This window comes from Pinus tabuliformis, chromosome 9 (assembly GCF_031772625.1).
Source record: "Pinus tabuliformis cultivar Carrire ecotype Pingquan chromosome 9, CPIR1, whole genome shotgun sequence".
Lineage (NCBI taxonomy): Eukaryota > Viridiplantae > Streptophyta > Pinopsida > Pinales > Pinaceae > Pinus > Pinus tabuliformis.
Genome location: NC_142307.1, coordinates 240920867 through 240941164, shown reverse-complemented (window position 1 = coordinate 240941164; position 20298 = coordinate 240920867). Strand labels below are relative to the sequence as shown.

Genomic DNA, 20298 nt, shown 5'->3' with positions numbered 1-20298 from the left:
CTTGAGATTTGAAAATCTCATCTAATAAATTTCCCAACAAATAAAATTTGAAGAACTTCGAATTTAATCAATTTTGTCCACTTGGTTGTTTTAAGAGAGGACACCTTTTTTCTGGCTTTTTTTCCCTTTTAGTTAAATTGATTAATTAAAAAAAATGCCATATGAAGTAAGTTACAGTTATTTGGACATGTGGTATTGGTAATTCTTAGTATTGTAACAAAGACCATTTCCACATTAAGAATCTCCATTGTAAAGTAAGCGTAAATCTCCATGAATAAGAATCTTCTTCTATATTTTTAAAAATGTATATATGTTTATTTTATATGAATTATTTTTATTATTTTTACTTTATTATGGAGTAAATGTTATAATCTCATATCATGTCCTTCATTGTTAAACATTTTGACTATTACAAATTACATTAAAAAAATAATAGTTATAATTATTAACAAAAATTTTGGATTAGTCAAATTACATAAAAATAAAATAAAATTAATGACCATATTTATAATTATAATTAATAATTAAACCAATCTAACCTATTTTAACTCTACAATTTCTTGAGAGGGATCAAATCTTTTGAGGTGCAAAACCTTTCTTAAAGTGAAAAGATATTTGATCCCTCTACACACAACTAATCTAGGCTAGTAGTATTAATAAATGACATCCACAAAATAGACTTTTTCATCCAAATTTTAAAAAGCAATTTTGAAAATAAATGTGATTTTTTGTGATTTAAAACACAATTTTGCAGATTCTACAAATTAAACAACTAAGCTTGAATTTTACAAATCTCTACCAGATTTTAATTAATATTAACCATAAAAAATATAGTAAAAAAAACATTTTGTACTTAGATTACCCACCTATATATTAATTTATATATGACTTTTTATTATTAATATATTAATTTATATATGACTTTTTATTATTATTTATTAATAGTATTAAGAAATAATCAAAAACTTGTTTCTTTGATGTTGCTATCAAATAAAGGTAGGCGTAATAATGGCGACCCCCAGAAATACAATTTTTTAACCCATAAATATAAATTTTCTCTGGACGGTTGAACTCATCCATTCATATGGCGGTGCATTTTCTACAAACGAATCCTTGAAAATCTGTATGGTCGAGACCATTTGCTAGCATTGGCTCTCTTCGACAACAATAAGTTCTACTCAAAGCAAACAGACTCAAATTGTTTCACTCTCTCAATAATTGCATCTACCATTGTGCTAGAACAGAAATACTGGTTCACAATTCAACGAAATGTCCTCTAAAGTGGTAGAGATCCAAAGCGAGCTGAATGGTATTATTGAAAAGCTCCTGTGCAATGGAATAAACAAACAAAAGTAAAGTGCATGACAAATATATATTGCCTCCCAATGAACGCCCACAGATGGCTGAGGTTTGTTACTCTGGAAACATTCCGGTGGTGGACCTCAAAGACCTGGATGGCCCAAAAAGAAGCAGGGTAGTCGAAGAAATCCGCCATGCCTGTGAGGAGGATGGTTTTTTCCAGGTACATAACCCCTTCAATCCCACTTTATCAACAATTATCTTCTGGTTTATCATCCCAGGTACATAACCGTAATAACTTTTTCTTTCATTTTCTGGTTTATCATAAAATCTTATATTACACTCTAACCTTGAGATGAACCCTAACAATCTAGGACGATATATCTGTAATCACCTCTGCAATTTGTTATGATTTCAGTTTTTTTTTTTCAGAGATGCATAATATTTTATCCTATTTTGGTTTGCATATAACGATCTGATATATTGTTGGTACCAGATAGTGAACCATGGCGTGTCAGAGACTGTTATGAAAAGCATGATGGGAATCGCCAAGGAATTCTTCGAAATGCCTGTGGAAGACCGAGCATGCCTCTACTCAGAGGACCCAAATCACAGGGTTCGGCTTTCTACGAGCTTCAATGTTGGTACAGAAAAAATCTACCACTGGAGGGAATATCTGGTGCACCCATGTCATCCTCTGGGGGAAGTGATAGGCTCTTGGCCTAAGAAGCCCGTAGCTTACAGGTAATCAATTACAAATTTTCATAAAACCCTTCAAATAATAGATAAGGGGTTACCTCAATAAAAACAAGGAATTTATTTTGCCTATGCCATTGTTACAGAGAAATTGCAAGTAAATATGCTGCAGAAGTGAGAGCACTGGTTCGAAGACTGCTGGCTTTCATTTCAGAAGCCCTAGGCCTCAGCTCTGATTACTTGAATAGAATTTTTGGAAAGCACAGCCAAGCTATGGGTGTCAATTACTATCCTCCATGCCCAAACCCAGATCTTACCCTTGGTTTTCCAGGCCATTCAGACGGAAGTGGAATCACTGTTCTAATGCAAGGCGATGTTAATGGCTTGCAAGTACTCAAAAATGGAAAATGGGTTTCTGTAGAACCCATAGCTAACGCCTTCGTCATCAATTTGGGAGATCAACTGCAGGTAATTACCAAAATGTGATCTAATTTAATTTTTCTTCGTTTAAAAACTTGACCATGGAATGATGAATGGAAATTATTTTTCAGGTGGTGAGCAATGGGAGATTCAGGAGTGTTGAGCATCGAGCAATAACGAACGCGTCCACTACACGTATATCAGTTGCTACGTTTTCTGGCCCTTCACACGATGCCTTCATTGCTCCTGCAGCATCCCTGGTTGATGAACAACATCCGGCTCTGTACAGAGGATATGAGTTTGGAGAATTCAGGAGAATTATCTGGAGCAAGGAATTGAAGGGCAAGAAGGCCTTAGACCATTTCAAAATCTAATATTCTATAACTGGTTTTGACATTTGAGACTGATTTAGGGAAACCATGATGAACATTCCACACTGCATATGTACACTCAAAGTCATTTACCAAAAATATTTAGTTGGGTTGCCGTTGGATTTAGTTTTTTTTATAAATTTATATTTAAGTTTAAATTTCAAAAATCAGTTTAGATTTAATGTTGGATTTATGAAGAGTAGATTTATTTTAATTTCAAATTTATTAAAAATGGTAAGGAATCCCTCTAAAAATGCATGTTTTTTTTTTTTAAAGAATGATTTTGTGAGTAATAAAATACTTATCCTCTTGTATGATATCATAGGTCATTGCTGCAGTGCTGAATTTTTTAATTTTAATTTTAATTTTTTATAAAAAGCAAATTTTTGAGTAATGGAACTCTTGTATGGTATCATAGCAGGTCATTCCTGCCGTTTTTCATAATTTTTTAAGATCTGAATGGTGTTTCTATTTACTGAGGTTTCCAAATTTCGTATTTCAAATTTCCGGAGCTGGTTGAGTCATGATGATTTCCATGTAATTTAGACCTGAATGGGAATTCCACTCCACTTTCAATTGTGGAGAAATACAGTCGATTTTTATGCTTCGATGGATCTAATCACAAATTTATTTCTGATTTAACTTTTTAAATTTGGGCTAGGATGATCCTTAAGGGTTTGTCTGATTTATTGTTTCCTAGGCCATAGAACTTTTCTCGTCTGATTATTTATTGGGTGTCACGTTTTTGCACGGCGTTCAAGCCATTCTTGGAAGTGCTCCATTTTCATCTCTGAAAATACCAAAGAGGTTCGGCTACCCGTGATGCGCGGATCCATTAAAAGAAGGTTGTTGTCAATTTGCACAGCACTTGAAGTTTATTGGGAAGTTGTTGGAACAACTTAAGATTATGGAGTTGAAGAGACATCTTAGAGCATTAGCTGGAAGATGTGGTCATGTTCATGTGAGCAGTGGCCGAAATATAAGTTATCTGTGGTTTTCCTATGATGGGATCGCCTATTTCTCTGTGATATCTCATGATTTTACCCTCAGAGCAGCCACGTGGACATCCACAAAATCAAGGTTATACTCTACGGCTCCCTATCTTTTTTGATAAAAAAAATGAGCACGGGAGACATATTGCTCTTCAAACATGCACACTCAGTTATTAACATAGTGCGAGTGAACACAATGTTCTACCAAGACTCCGGGAGACGCACAAGGGGATGTGTGGGATTACCTTCAAATTTTAGGGAAATTTAGGGGGACAAGGCACGTCGAGGTATATAATTTTTTTTCCCTTTTTAAAGAAAGCATAAATAGAATAATACATACATAATTGAATTAAATAATGAAATACATCGATTCATACTCATCATTCTTACTAATACATACATGATTCATCCATAAACCACGAGACCATATTTAGTATTCATTATTCACCATTTTCGAGTCTACATTGATTTAAAAATTAAATTCATCATTCATCATTCTAGATTCTAAATTGATTTAAAATTAAAATTCATCGTTTATCATTCTAAAATCTAATTAGTACTAAGCAAAATAGACTATAATAGACACTGAAATCTAAAGACTAAAATAGTAAATTGATATAACTAAAACTAAAAAACAATGGAGTGATGAGTCTAAAAGTCACTCTAAAGTACACAAAGGGCTTGGTGCTCTTGATTAAATAGTAATTCCATACCCTTGTACATGACAAAATGCAATGGAAACATTGCACTCTATCGAATCCTGAATTCTTGAAAACCTGATCTAAATATTTTAGGTCCCTATAATACTAATGATGCCCCCATTAATATTGTAGTTGTATCCTTTATTAATATTGTTGTGCTCCTTATTGTCCCCATATTGTTATTATTGTGCCCCATAGAATCCCTCTATTGTTACTTTTGTGCTTTTATATTATTATTGTTAGGTCGGCTTGGTTATATTGTGACTCCTATATATAGAAATGAGGTTTTGTCATTTGAATCATCCAAGAATTGTTCTTTTGCATAATGTAAAAGAGGTTGCCCCCTCGAAGAGGCTGAATTCTAAGGCGTTCAACTATCTTTTCTATCTTTTTGTGAGCTGGTTTCATAACATTTGGTATTAGAGCTTTGGATTCTAGGGTTTCGCTGCTCCAAATAGGTCATCGTAGCATTTTCTGCGACGTTTCAGAAGCGAAAAAAATCCATTTGAGACGAAATCGCACTGAACCTCGGATCCGAATTTCATAGCTTTTTACGCTATATTTGCGAAGATATGATCTGAGGAAGTTGGTCTTTTTGCAGACTCCTGAATTACATTCCAAACAGGTGACATGGAGAAAATCATCACAACTTTCGCTCTGAGCATCGAATTGAAATTTTGTAAGAAGGTACAAAAAGACGATGGACTGTAGTTTCTTGTATATATTTTTAAGAGCCAAAGGTCGAAACAATGAGACATGGCATTTCATACAAGTTCACTCTTTTGGAAAGGTCTATAATCATGTCATCTTGGGAGATTGTGCATAACTTTGTCTTGGAGAATCTAAATTTGATCAGACTGGTGGCATTGGAAAGAGGACACAGAGGGCTACTGCAGGTCACAATTTCAGAAATGGATGATCCGAAATTACAGAGATACATCAGATTCAATATCAAACTCCTACAAAGTGAAAAAAGGTGTGTATTTTTTTTTAAATTTTTACATAAGCTTGGTTTGAAAAATTAGTTTGAAGGAATTCAAAGGGCATAGTAAAATATTATTATCAGTAATTGATTCCCCGAAGAAAGAAAATGCAAACACCTAGTAAGAAACCTGAAAGCTCTAGCATGACTCATGAAGAAGAGAAAGAAATGCAACATGATATATCAAATTACGAGACCAAGTGCAACAAGTGTCACTTGCACAAAAAGTAACAGAATCTAAGATGGATGGTTTAAAGAAAGATGCAGAAGCTAAGATGGATGGTTTAAAGAAAGGTGTAGAAGCTAAGATGGATTGTTTAAAGAAAGACGTAGAAGCTAGGATGCATGGCATGGAAGCTAAGATGAATGGCATGGACACTAAAATGGATGGCATGGATGATAAGATGGAAGAATTGAAGATAAATTTGAATAAGTTTCTACAAGAAATGGTCACTAATGGTGAAAGGGTAGTAAAGGGAACTCATGATGAGAACAAAAGAAATGTTAATCATGATTTCATAGACTCTAATGTTGGATCGAAGACCCACCATATTCCAAAAATCGATATGAGGAAGTTTGATGGAAAGGATCCTGCAACATGGATATTACAGATGGAGCAATTTTTAAATCTCAATAATGTGCAAAACACACAAAAGGTACGTATTGCAACTTTATATTTGGAACCAAATCAGTTTGTATGGTATCAATGACTTTGTTCTCGTAAAAAAACTATCACTTGGGCAATTTTTACGGAAGAATTAACAGCACATTATGAGCATATAAAAAGAAACACTTTTTTTAGCCAATTGATAAGTCTCAAACAAAAGGGTTCAATAATGGAGCACATTGAGGAGTTCCAAAAATTGAACATAAGGGTAAAAAATATTTTAGAGGAGCATATGATTGATTTGTTCATAGGGACTTTAAAGGATAATATCCAACATGATGTTCACCTTTGGGAACCTATTCATTAGAGAAGGCATTCAAGTTAGCAAGAAAAATGGAAAGTAAAATTATGGCAACCAAGAAGCATACCACTCACAACTATAAATATGGAAGTGTTGTTACCCTTAGCCTTCCACAACCTATAAAGTTGACACCGCAAAAATTGGAAGAAAAAGAGCAAAAGGGCTTTGTTACAGTTGTGATAGCAAATACAGTAAAGGTCATAAGTTTGCTGAGAAGAAATTATTCTACATAGATTGTGAAGAGGAAGAAGAAAAGAAGCAAGAAAGGTCAAAAGAAGAGGATATACTCGAGGAACAAAGCCTAGATAAAGAAGAAATGAATCCGACCATATCTTGTAATGCATTGGCTGGAATTACCACTCCTCAAACCATCAAGATAGAAGGACAAATCAAGAAGAAAAAGGTAATAGCGTTGATTGATTCAGGAAGTACCCACAATTTTATTCATTGTAAGATAGCAAAAGAATTGAATTGCTTCCTATATCCAACACGAGAGTGTCAGGTGATGGTTGCAAATGGAGGAATGATAAATTTCTCTGGAAACTGCCATAATATCAAACTATCCATGGGAGAATATGTATTGAAAAGCCCAATGCTTTCCATTCCAATGGGAGGTGTTGATGTTGTACTAGGAGTCCAATGGCTACAGTGCTTGGGTACACTAGCTTTTAACTTTCAAGAACTTTTCATGAAATTTTATGCGGGAGAAAAGGAAGTTGAATTAAGGGGTATTGCAGGGAAACTGGGAAAAATAATAAGCTCTAACAGTATGACAAAGCTTTTAAAAAAGGAACAATGAGGTGTAATTGCACAATTATGTTCGCTAGATGTTTCCACATCGAAATCATTTATTTCTGCAGATCTCCAAAAAGTCTTAGACAATCATTCCAGGGTATTTGAGACTCCTAAAGGTCTCCCACCTATTCGTGATCATGATCATGCTATTTCATTTGATTTCAGGAAGTGTTCCTCCAAACATCAGGCCGTACAGATATCCCTATGCCCAAAATAGTGAAATTGAACGTATGGTTGCAGAAATGCTTGAGGTTGGTATAATTCAACCTAGCAAAAGTTCTTTCTCTGCTCCAGTAGTATTGGTGCACAAGAAGGACGGATCATGGCGCATGTGTCCAGATTATAGGGAGCTCAACAAGCTCACTATTAAAGATAAGTTTCCCATTCCTGTCATTGACGAATTATTGGATGAATTGCATGCATCAATTTACTTCACCAAGTTAGATCTTCGTTCAGGATATCATCAAATTAGAATGAAGACTCAAGACATTCCGAAAACATCATTTAGAACTCATGAGGGTCACTATGAGTTTTTGGTCATGCCTTTTGGCCTTATCAATGCACCTTCTACATTTCAAGGTTTGATGAATTCCATTTTCAAACCCTTCCTTAGAAAATTTGTGTTAGTATTTTTTGATGATATACTAATCTACAGCAAGTCTTGGAAGGATCATGTTGAATACGTTGACATGGTGCTACAATTATTGGAGGAGAAACAATTATATGCAAAAAGATCCAAATGTTTCTTTGGAGTATAAGAGGTGGAATATTTGGGTCATATTGTATCTCATGAAGGAGTTAAGGTAGACCTTAGCAAAATTAAAGCCATTAAGGAATAGGAAATCCCCACATCCATAAAGCATTTGCGAGGATTTCTTGAGTTGACAGGGTATTATCGCAAGTTTGTTAAGAATTATGGGAAAATAGCAGCACCTCTAACAACATTGTTGAAGAAAAATGCATTTTCATGGACTCCAGAAGTAACAAAGGCCTTCGAATATCTTAAAGAGGCAATGTGCCAAGCACCGCTCTTATCTACACCAGACTTCACAAAAACCTTTATTGTGGAATGTGATGCTTTCGGAAATAGAATTGGTGTTGCTTTAATGCAAGATGAAAGACCCATTGCTTTCGAAAGTCGTTCAATCAAGGGAAAGTATTTACACAAAGCTATTTATGATAAGGAAATGTTGGCAATACAACATGCATTTAAGAAATGGTGACCCTACCTAATGGGAAGACACTTCAAGGTAAAAACAGATCATGATAGCCTTAAATATTTTTTAGAACAAATATTATCCTCTGAAGAACAACAAAAATGGGTCACAAAGATGTTGGGTTATGACTTTGAAATCATATACAAAAAAGGGAAGCAAAATGTTGTGGCAGATGCACTCTCAAGAAAGGATGAGGATGTGGAAGCATTGTTGTGTGCCATTTCTATTATCCAACTAGATTAGATAAACGAAGCAAGGGAGGAATGGAAGAATGACGAAGAAGTGTGGGAACTTATTCAAAAGTTACAACAAAATTCCAGTACATCTGATACATTTAGCTGGAAAAATGATTCGTTATGGTACAAAGATCGCTTATACCTCTGTAAGAATTCCCAACTCAAACAAAAGATTCTTCTGGAATTGCACGCTTATCTCTTAGGAGGGCACTCAGGATTTTAAAAAAATTACCACAGGGTTAAAAAGGAATTTTTTTGGGATGGTCTTAAATCGGATATTCAAAAGTTTGTGGCAGAATGTTTGGTATACCAACAAAAGAAAGCTGAAACAATTAAGACACCAGGTCTATTACAACCTTTATCTATTCCAAGCCAACGTTGGGAGGAGGTTTCAATGGATTTTATCACAGGTTTACCCAAGTCTGAGGGAAAGAGTGTCATCATGGTGGTAGTTTACAGACTTATCAAGTATGCACACTTTTGTGCATTATCACATCCATTTAAAGCCAGTATAGTTTCTACGACATTTATGGAAACAATTCAAAAGCTACATGGAAACCCAAATATTATTGTAAGTGACAGAGATCCCATTTTTACAGGAAATTTTTGGACAAAATTATTTTCTTGTCTTGGTACTCAGTTAGCTCATAGCTCATCTTATCATCCTTAATCTGATGGGCAAACGGAGATAGTAAACAAATGTTTGGAAGGATATCTTCGTTGCTTTGTATCTAATAAACAAACACAATGGGTCAAATGGTTGCCTCTAGCTGAATGGTGGTATAACACTTCCTTCCATACTGCAACAAAAATGACTCCATTTATGGCACTTTATGGATATCAACCACCATCCATCACATCATATTTAAGAGAAAATTCTAAGGTTCAAGCAATGGAACATCACATCGAGCATCAACAACAAGTTCTCCAATTCTTAAAGGATAACCTCGTGTTGGCGCAGAATACAATGAAACAACAGGCAGATCAACATTGTAGTGAAAGAAGTTTTGATGTAGGTGTTGGGTATTCCTGTGGCTACAACCATATAAACAAATGTCCCTCAAGTAAGCTAAGAAGGATAAAAAATTGTCACCAAAGTATTATGGTCCGTACAAGGTGTTGCAAAAGATTGGTACTATGGCATACAAATTGGAGCTTCCTGCAGTGTCTCGAGTGCACCCAGTTTTCCATGTTTCATGTTTAAAGAAGATTATAGGTGACAAGCTCGCAGTTCAAACAATATTGCTAGAACTTGACGAGTAAGGAAAAATTATATTGGATCTGGAAGCAGTCATAGAAACAAAAACTCGACAACTACGAAATCGATCCATTTCAGAGTATCTCATCAAGTGGAAGAACTTATCTGCTGAAGATTCCACATGGGAGGATGAGAATTTTATACAGAAGCATCCAAAACTACTCAAGTGTTGAGGAAAACACTTTTTTGAAGGAGAGGGGCATGTTAAGTCCATATAATATTAGTGATGCCCCCATAATATTGTAATTGTATCCCTTATTAATATTGTTGTGCCCCTTATTGTCCTCATATTGTTATTACTGTGCCCCATAGAATCCCTCTATTGTTATTTTTGTGCCTTTATATTATTATTGTTAGGTCGGCTTGGTTATATTGTGACCCCTTAGACTCCTATATATAGAAAGGAGGTTTTGTCATTTGAATCATCCAAGAATTGTTCTTTTGTGTAATGTAAAAGAGGTTGTCCCCTCAAAGAGGCTGAATTCTAAGGCGTTCAACTATCTTTTCTATCTTTTTGTGAGCTGGTTTCATAACAAAATACTGGAATAGTAAATTGATATAACTAAAACTCAAAAACAATGGAGTGATGAGTCTAAAAGTCACTCTAAATTACATAAAGAGCTTGGTGCTCTTGATTAAATACTAATTCCATACCCTTGTACATCAAAAAATGCAATGGAAACATTGCATTCCATCGAATCCTGAATTCCTGAAAAACTGTTAAGTCTGATGGATTTTGAGTGAGATCTAAAATTCTAATTTCTCCATATAAAATCCAATGAGGTCAGAACCACTCTCAAACATCCTGAGTCATTTCATGGTAATGTTAAAAATTTAAGTAAAAGGAAAGGAGAATGTCACTACTGGCCCCATGCTTGGAATATGGCATGGGGGTGATTGGCTGAAAGAAAATTTTGGTTCACCCCAATCTATCGTCAGATGGTACGTGGAACTCTCTGACTTGGTTGGATTTCTCACATGGTTAATAAGAGCTAAGTTCCTATTATATTTTATAAGTAAATGTACTTGTTATTATTTGGCTTTAATGGTTGTTTTATCATTGTTAACTATTTGGTTATACGCTGGCTACATGCATGGTTATATGACAAATCTAAGTATGGCTCTTATCACATTTAATTTAATCAATTTCTGGTTAATGAATGCATGACCTAATTGGTGTTATGACATCTATTGTGATAAGGCACAACTCCTTCTTGCTAAACCTCAGATAAGTTTTCAGCTCCTTATGTTAAGATATGCATTTATGACCTGAAGGTTGCATGTTCACCTTGTGTTTGATGAAACGTCATTCCTGGTTGGGAGAGGTCAGGTCAAGTCCTGGTTTACATTTTGGTTCGGAATCATTGCTTCTATGTGATTTATCATCTTTAGAAGTTTCACTTAGTTCTGGGAAGGGACCTAAGTCTTAGCCCTGAAAAGGTGGCTCAGAATTCAGGGTCGCTAACATAGAGCTGACTGAAAAAGTCCACATTCACGTGGAAGCAAGCCTATGGGAGTTATTAGAGGGCTACAATAACTTGGAGGCCTTGGAAAGGGAGCGACTAGGGCTCTAAGTCATCTAAATATAGGGTTAACTTAGGGGTTGGACCCATGAAGGGGTTGGGTTTCTCCTATAGGTCCTATGGCACTCGAGGGAGGCCAATTAAGTATTAACTTGTCTAGTCCATTTTCTTAAGGTCATATAGTAGGTTGGGTCTTATCATAGTGACCCTCAACTCATGTTTACCTTGGGACAACCGTTGAAAGTGGGTAAATGTGGGAGAAGGTAGGTTACAGGGTGGCATCAAAGCGGGTTGCAGTCTCTTTCAGTAAAATTTGATGTTGTCATGGTTATGGTTGTCATGCATGGGTCATAGTACACATTTGGTATGGTCATGCATGATTTTTTTATATTGATATTATTATTATATATGTATCATGCTAATGTGTACTTATTTTGTAGATGAGATAAGCCTTCCTTGAACATCAATGAGGTATGGTTTTGATTTTGGTATCTATTTGGTTTATTTGACATACCCTACTTGTAGGAAGAAGAGATGACGAGATGACGAAAAAAATGGTGGACTACAGTTCCTGTGACTCTCTGTTATGCTCTTAACTTGCAAAAAGATACCCAAATACAGAATATGCGAAAAAAAATACCTAGAACATAGAATAGTGAGAGACAACAACAAATATTTTAATATTCAGAAAGCAATGTTCACTGGCCTCTTCGAGGGGGAAACCTCCAATAGAGCAGAGCTCGATACAAAAATAAGACACAATGATCCTCGCAGTGAGTCTCTATCCTTTATATATGACTCATACATGCAATACCAAGGATCAATACCATGGGTTTTATTAATACCATCTATCTAATACTACGGCCCATTTGCAACTAACTGTGGTCCCCTCATTAATTGCGGGTTAACCACTTACAATTATTAATATGGGCTTTATTGACTCTTGACTATGACTCGATCCTATTACATAAATAAGGGGGTTAGGGTGGGACCCTAACATGCCCTCTCCCTTAAGAATAGCCTTGTCCTCAAGGCTGAAGCTGCGGAAACTAATGAAGAATAGTGGTTGGTTCCCAAGTTGCATCTTTCGGAGAGGTGTCTTTCCACTTGACGAGGACTTCCCTAATCATGCGGCCCCGCAGGTGCCTGTCTCGTGTGTCTAGGACCTGTTCAGGTGGAGCCAGATTGACCCTTCTTAGTCCAATTCAGGTAGACTGGTTTGAATTCTGCAATTGTTCCCAATCACTTTTTTGAGGCATGAGACATGGAAAACTGGATGGATTTTTGCAGTAGGTGGCAAAGCCAACTTGTAAGCCACTTCTCCAATGCGCTGAAGTACTTGATATGGTCCGTAGAATTTTGGAGATAGTTTCTGACAACCCTTGTCTTTGAGTGATGTTTGCTTATATGGTTGCAGCCTCAAAAATACCTGATCCCCTTCTTGAAATTGGCGCTTTGAGCGATGCTGGTCTACCTGTTGCTTCATGCGGTTTTGAGCTTGATGAAGATTCTCTCTAAGATGGGCGAGCATGGTTGCGCGGTGTTGTAGGAGTTGATCCACTGCTTGTACCTTTGAGCACCCCTTGATATAAGAAGTAGGGGAAGGAGGGAGTTGACCATATACTGCTTCATAGGGAGTCATTTTGGTGGTGGCATGATAGTTGGTGTTATACCACCATTCAGCCAGAGGTAACCACTGTACCCAAAGATGTTGCTTTTCTGAAGTGAAACACCTAAGGTAGGTTTCCGACATTTGTTGACGGCTTCAGTTTGACCATCCGTTTGCGGATGATAGGAAGTACTGAATTTTAGTTGAGTGCCTTGTAGCCTGAAGAGTTCCTGCCAAAAATTACTGGTGAAGATCAGGTCGCAGTTGGACACAATAGAAGTGGGCATGCCATGCAATTTGAAGATCTGATCCATGAAAGATTGAGCGACCAAAGTCGGTGTAAACGAGTGGGGTAGGGCGCAGAAATGAGCATACTTCGAAAGTCTGTCCACAGCCACCATGATGACTGACTTGTTTCCTAACTTTGGAAGACCTGTAATGAAATCCATAGAAACCTCCGTCCAAATTGATGTCGGGATGGGCAACGGTTGTAATGTGCCTGGTGTGTTGACGGTCTCCCCTTTGTGGCATTGACAGACATCGCATTCTGCTACGAAAGTAAGGATGTCCTTTTTCATGCCTGTCCAAAAAAATGATCTTCTGGTGCAAGCATACGTCTTCTAAAAGCCTGAATGTCCTGCAATGGGGATGAGTGCAATTCTGCCAAAATGCGACTTTTGAGGGTGGATGTTGGTGATATTACGACTCTGTCCTTGTAGCGAAGAATCTCATCCTGCCACGAGTAGCCCTTGGTGGAATTTGGATCTACCTGCAATTGAGAAATGAGTTGGGAGAGCCCGGGATGTGAAAACCATTCCCTGTGAGCCTCTTCAATCCATTCTGGGATGGGGAGGGAAATTGCTAGCAGAGTACTTTCCTCCTCAAATTGGCGAGATAATGCATCTGCTACACTATTGTCTTGCCCTTTCTTGTAAATGATCTCATAATCATATCCCAACATTTTGGCGAGCCATTTATTTTGTTGTGGGGAGGATAGGCGTTGCTCCAAAAAATATTTAAGACTGTGATGGTCTGTGCGGATTTGGAAACGTCGCCCCAATAAGTAAGGTCGCCAGGTCTCTACTGCATGTAAGATGGCCATCATTTCCTTCTCGTAGGTAGATTGGCCCAGATTCTTCCCACTTAGTTGTTGGCTTGTGAAGGCCAAAGGTCGCCCTTCCTGCATTAAGACCGCCCCAATACCTGTACTCGAAGCATCACATTCAATGAAAAAAGATTTGGTGAAGTCAGGTAGTGCTAAGACTGGAGTGGAACACATGGCATTTTTGAGAGCTGTAAATGCCTGTTGTGCGTCCTCATTCCAGAAGAATGAATTTTTCTTTAGGAGTTGAGTGAGGGGCTTCGCTATGCGACCATAGTTGCGGACAAATTTACGATAATAGCCTGTGAGACCCAAAAATCCTCTCAAGCTCTTCAAGGTCTTAGGTTGAGGCCAATCTTGCATTGCCTGGATCTTTTTGGGGTCCACCTTGACACGTTCACGCCCGACAATGTGGCCCAAATACTCAACTTCTTCCATGCCAAATGAACACTTGGACATCTTGACAAATAATTTATGCTTGCGGAGCAGTTGCAAGAGTAGATCTACATGCTGAAGATGTGCGGCCCAAGTGCAACTATAGATGAGGATGTCATCGAAGAAGACAAGGACAAATTTCCTGAGATATGGTTTGAGAATGTGGTTCATAAGGCTCTCAAAAGTAGAGGGGGCATTACAAAGACCGAATGGCATGACCAGGAACTCATAATGGCCTTCATGAGTTCTGAAAGTAGTCTTTGGAATGTCGACTTCCTTCATGCGAATTTGGTGGTAGCCCGAGCGAAGATCTAGCTTAGTGAAGAATTGAGCCCCATTGAGTTCATCCAGAAAATCGTCAACCACCAGGATGGGAAATTTATCTTTGATTGTCAACTTATTGAGGGCCCTGAAGTCTGGACACATCCGCGACTCCCCATCTTTCTTGAGCACCATGACCACCGGTGATGAATAAGGACTAATGCTGGGACGAATGACACCTGCTTCCAAAAGTTCCTTGATTATTTTTTCTATTTCATTCTTTTGGGTGAACGGATATCTGTATGGGCGCACATTTGGGGGTTGGGCGCCTAGAACCAAGGTGATGCTATGATCATGTTCCCCTCTCGAGGGTGGAAGCTCATGAGGCCTGTCAAAAACCGGCAGATGGTTATTTAAAATCTGTTGCATCTTAGGATGAATCGGCAGAGACTTGGTTTCGACTGCTTGGATGGCATTAAATTGAGCTATAACTCCATGATGGCCCTTTTTTAGCAATTTTTCCATCCTATGCGAGCTGATGATAGAGGGAGCTCCCGCCTGGAGTCCACAGAGGGTATGTGTGGAGTTGTTTTGCTTAAAACTCATATATAACTCCTGGAAATCCATTGTGATTGGGCCAAGAGTGCGAAGCCATTCAACAACGAGGACAATGTCGCACCCTCCCATGTGTATGGCAAACATGTGGGTCTTCAACTGATAATCCCCCATTTGAAGTTTGACATTTTCACAGCGGCCTTCACATTTCATTGTGCCCCCATCTGCAATTTGGACTTGGAAGTTAGAAACTGCTCGTACAAAACAATGCACTACTTCCGCGACTTTTTGATGGATGAAATTATGTGTACTTCCACTATCAATCAAGACTACTGGGTGATGTTTAATAAAACCTCTGATTTTGAGAGTTTGAGGTGAAGAAATCCCTGCCAAAGCATGCAGTGAAATAATGGTTCGTCACAGACATTATCCTTTTGGTTGTCCTCTTCCACCGCCTCATGTTCCTCCAGTGGTGGATCTTCCTCCGATGAGTTGTAATCAGTGGCATCAATTTGAAAAAAGTTGGGCTCCTTGCATTTATGACCTGGGAGTATTTTTCATCACAGTAGTAACATAATCCTTGCTTTCTTCTTTCGGCCATTTCTGCAGGTGACACCTTTTGAACCTTAAGTGTTTGAGTCGTGCTGTGAGCCTGTGGGGGGCGACCCTTAGCGGTGAAATTTGGGCGATTGTACTGGGCTGCTAACGCACGTTCCACGTTACGAGCTACCTTACAAGCCTCCGTCCATGTGGGAGGGTGGTGCAGTAAGACGTGGGCTTTTATGGCTTCTTTAAGACCGCTGATAAAAAATTCTGTGTAGAACACATCTGAGAGACCCCTAGTGCGGAAGGTTAAGCTTCAAAGGTTGTAATATATTCATCCACTGTGCCAGTCTGTCGGAGCTTAGTAAGATGACCCAAAAAAGAAGATTCCTGGTCAAAGCGTTCTATAAGAGCTTTTTTGAAGGAGTTCCAAGTCCTAAAAGGTCCATTGCAACGTTGATGCCATTCCCACCATTGCCACCTTTCATTGTCCAAGTACATGCTCCCCACCATAAGCTCAGTCTCATTATCTAAGATGTTATTTAGATTGAAATACTTCTCCATTTGTGCTATCCATGCTGCTGGGTGAGAACCATAAAATTTATGCATATCCAACTTGGGAGGTCGTGGACGGGATTGTTGGTGGGGGCCCCTGAGGTGAAGAGAGTGGCTAGACTCACCCTCACTGTGTCCATTGCCAATATACGCCTCCTCATGGGCTTCCTCCTTGCCCACCGAGATTATGCTCGGGATCATGCTATTTAGTCGGTCAAGCTGAATGTGGAGGGATTGCAAGGATTCTTCAAGTTTGTCCATCCTTTCATTGGCCGTAGCTTGAGCTCTAGTTTCTACCATGCACCGACCAGATGTTCTCGAAAATTGGGACCGCCTAATTTTTTTTTTCCACTAAGAATTGAATGGTACCACCGTGCTCAACTCGTCGTCCTGATTCTGATGGGCTAGATCACCAATAAGCGCCCTGGGAGATCTCAGACCTCTATTTTTATTTTTATTTTTTATTTTATTTTATTTTTTATTTTTTATTTTTTTATTTTTTATTTTTTATTTTTTATTTTATTTTATTTATTTATTTATTTTTTTTTTCTTTCTGAAAACTCCTAACGGAGTTTTACTCCTTCCTTATGAATACTGCAGTCGCCAAATCTCTCAAATCTAGTGGATCTGAGAGATCTGAATGGCGGATTAGATAGCTCTGGGCGGTGGAACAGGCTGCTGCTGCGGATCTGATGGATCTAATAGATCGGAATGGCTGGTCTGCTAACTCGAAACTACGGGACTGATGTCTGCTGCTGCTACACCTCTTTGCACGCTGATCTGGCAGAAATGATGCGTGATCCCTAGATAGAAAAGGGAACTATGGTCTTGAGGAGTGTCAGGTGCTACAGATCGCAATATACATAAGGGTCTGACAGTAGTACTCGGCCCAATGTTTCAGGGCTCTAACTAAGGAGGATCAACCGTACCCTTAGCCGTACAACCCGACTACCTTATCGTACGGGTGAGTAATCTCTCTGAGTGTTGTTCTCGGTGTACTGTAGCAACAAGACAGTCGACAGATTTATCTATGGCGAGGTTGCAGAGGAGCTAAGGGCTTCCGATATACCCAGAAGGTACTTGGAAGACAGTTCGTACGCGGTTCTGTCTAATGCGCTACTACTCGAAGGGGTACCCACAGGAGTTACAAGGGAGTCCAACAAGCGTGACCACCTCTTGTATTTCCTGCGTGCATGCCTCCCCAAATCCGCAGGTTTATGCACTCAATGACAGATCCCGTGGTTTAAAGACGCCAGAACACGTCTCTAGCCAAAAAAAAAATTGCTAAGAAATGGAGATCCCACTGGCCCTGGAAAGTGCTTTGATACCACTTGTTATGCTCTTAACCTACAAAAAGATACCCAAATACAGAATATGTGAAGAAAGATACCCAGAACATAGAATAGTGAGAGACAAATGTTCACTGGCCTCTTCGAGGGGGCAACCTCCAATAGAGCAGAGCTCGATACAAAAATAGGACACAATGCTCCTCGCAGGGAGTCTCTATCCTTTATATATGAATCATACATGCAATACCAAGGATCAATACCATGGGTTTTATTAATACCATCTATCTAATACTACGACCCATTTGCAACTAACTATGTGCCCGTCATTAATTGCGGGTTAACCACTTACAATTATTAATATGGGCTTTATTGACTCTTGACTATGACTCAATCCCATTACATAAATAAGGGGTTAGGGTGGGACCCTAACACTCTCCCTACATATAAGATGGGAAACAAGGAGATGAGTATTCTCCTAGTATAGAAGATACATTGAGGAGTTTGAGGATAGAGATTAGAAGTTGCAAAGAAGACAATGACAGGTTGGTTAAGGCTCATGAAAGGCTTGCAAGGGCTCAGGAAAAGAAGGTAGAGTTCAATGCAGCTTTCAGATATTCTAATATTTGCAGAAAAATGGATAGTTGAGGATTATTCAAGAGAAAGTAGATAAAACTAATGGAGCCTATGGTAGCAAGTATTGGTCTAGATACAGGTTGGATAAAGGGGATATAGTCATAGGTGGTAGATCACAGATACACCTGATAGGAGGATTGGTATGTATGGCCATCATTCTAGTTCCCCTTCCAGGAGACATTATGACCATCATCATCATCATCATCCTTAGGAGGAGTGAGTAATTGGTAGAGGAGTTCAAGAAAGTTAAGCCTTTTACATTCGATGGAGAGATGAAGAAGTCAGAAGATGCAGAGGCATGGTTTCTTGGGATGAAGAAATTCTTCAGATTACATATCTACTTAGAGAACATGAAAGTGAAAATAACCACTTTCATCCTGAAAGGGAAAGCATATATTTGGTGGGAAGATATGAAGAAAAGTAAGGGAATTCGGGAAGAAGAGTTTATTTGTCATGATTTTGAGATACTCTTTAAGAAGAAGTACCTATCAGAGAGGTACTATGATGACAGATCTAAGGAGTTCTATGAGATGAACATGGGATCTGTGATAGATGATGAGTAACATAGTAGGTTCCTGGAGTTGTTGACGTGTGTGCCTTACCTCAAGGATGAGAAGGCTAAGATTCAAATATTCATTAGTGGCTTTGCATTAGCATATAGAGACCAGATTATGTTTGATGAGCCTAGATCGTTGGAGGATGCCATCCAAAAGTTGAAGCATTGCTATGAGCATTCAAAGCACAAACTTGAGCCTAAGAATGATTTGAAGGGGAGTGAGAAAGTTAAAGGGAAGTGGCCACTGAAACAGAGAAGACCTTAGGATGCATGTGAGAAAGAAAATGTTCTTCCTTATAATAAGTTCAATGGAATTGAGAAGGGACATGGGTCACAACTTGGAGAGAAGCAAACTAGAGGTGATGGTAAGGGACCATTGCAGTGTTGGATATGTGGCAAAGATCATAGCAAGAAGGATTTTCCATTGTACCAAGGTGGTAGGCCTGAGATCTATAGTTCTCAAGAGTTGCAGATAGTTGGGGATGTTGGTTATAGAATATAACACCCTCCTCCCACATCTGCCCAAGTTATCGACTAGCAGGGGTAAACATTCGACGAGAGGTCACTATGATATGGTTCAACCTCCTAAGTCATGTTAAGGAAGTGGAACTAACAGAAACACACCATACTGACATTAAACATCATCCACAGGACCCTTAGGAACCAATCCAATACTTTAGACATCTTGCCTTAGGGTCCCATTAAGCCTTTGGACAATTTAAGGCTTAATTGCTCCCATGCTATAGGCATGAGGGTGACCAAAAACCCAAAGTTTCTCCCATAGGCTTGCCTTCCAGTGGCTAGAGACCAAAAGTATCAATTCTATGCCAACGACTATGAGATTTGAGCCACTTTTTCAGGCCCATAGCCCAGTTCACTGCCCAAAATTTAACCATCTCTTCAAATGATTCAGTAAAATAACATCGAAATGACAATACTAAACCAAATACTTGTTCAATACCTTGACTAGACCCCTACTAGCAATGACAGGCATTTCGTCAAACACATTGTAAATGTATAATATACAAGTATATTTAACAATTATGAGAATAAGGGTGTCATACTTAGATGAGAATTTCTAAGAACCATTTATGCCTCAAAACATCAACTTCCATTCCATCCATTAAGTCATACATACATTGATCATTCAATTACAAGTAAAAACATGATGAGAGCCACAAATGGATTTCATTAATGATGCAAAATCCAAACCCGGGATGGGACTTCCACGTTCCACCTGACAATAGAATGGTTGAGCCAAAGGTATCTTCAGTCATTCACCCCCTTTCCATATTCCAAGCA

At 38.4% G+C, this 20298-nt stretch overlaps 1 protein-coding gene across 1 annotated transcript; it reads left to right on the top strand.

The window, feature by feature from the left end:
• The first annotated feature begins 1322 nt into the window (after positions 1-1322).
• Positions 1323-2900, top strand: LOC149148076 (protein DMR6-LIKE OXYGENASE 1-like). The gene is made up of 4 exons (XM_089441405.1): positions 1323-1522; positions 1796-2043; positions 2142-2463; positions 2547-2900. The coding sequence occupies exons 1-4, from the start codon at positions 1400-1402 to the stop codon at positions 2787-2789; spliced, it is 936 nt and encodes a 311-aa protein (XP_089297531.1). The 5' UTR covers positions 1323-1399; the 3' UTR covers positions 2790-2900.
• Positions 2901-20298: the final 17398 nt, after the last annotated feature.

What these genes read in the sequence shown, in the direction of transcription:
- LOC149148076 (XM_089441405.1), top strand. Translation starts at nt 1,400, where the DNA reads ATGGCTGAGGTTTGTTACTCTGGAAACATTCCGGTGGTGGACCTCAAA. An exon ending in AGGAGGATGGTTTTTTCCAG is followed by an intron (nt 1,523 to 1,795) that starts GTACATAACCCC and finishes TGTTGGTACCAG; the next exon opens with ATAGTGAACCATGGCGTGTC. An exon ending in AAGAAGCCCGTAGCTTACAG is followed by an intron (nt 2,044 to 2,141) that starts GTAATCAATTAC and finishes CCATTGTTACAG; the next exon opens with AGAAATTGCAAGTAAATATG.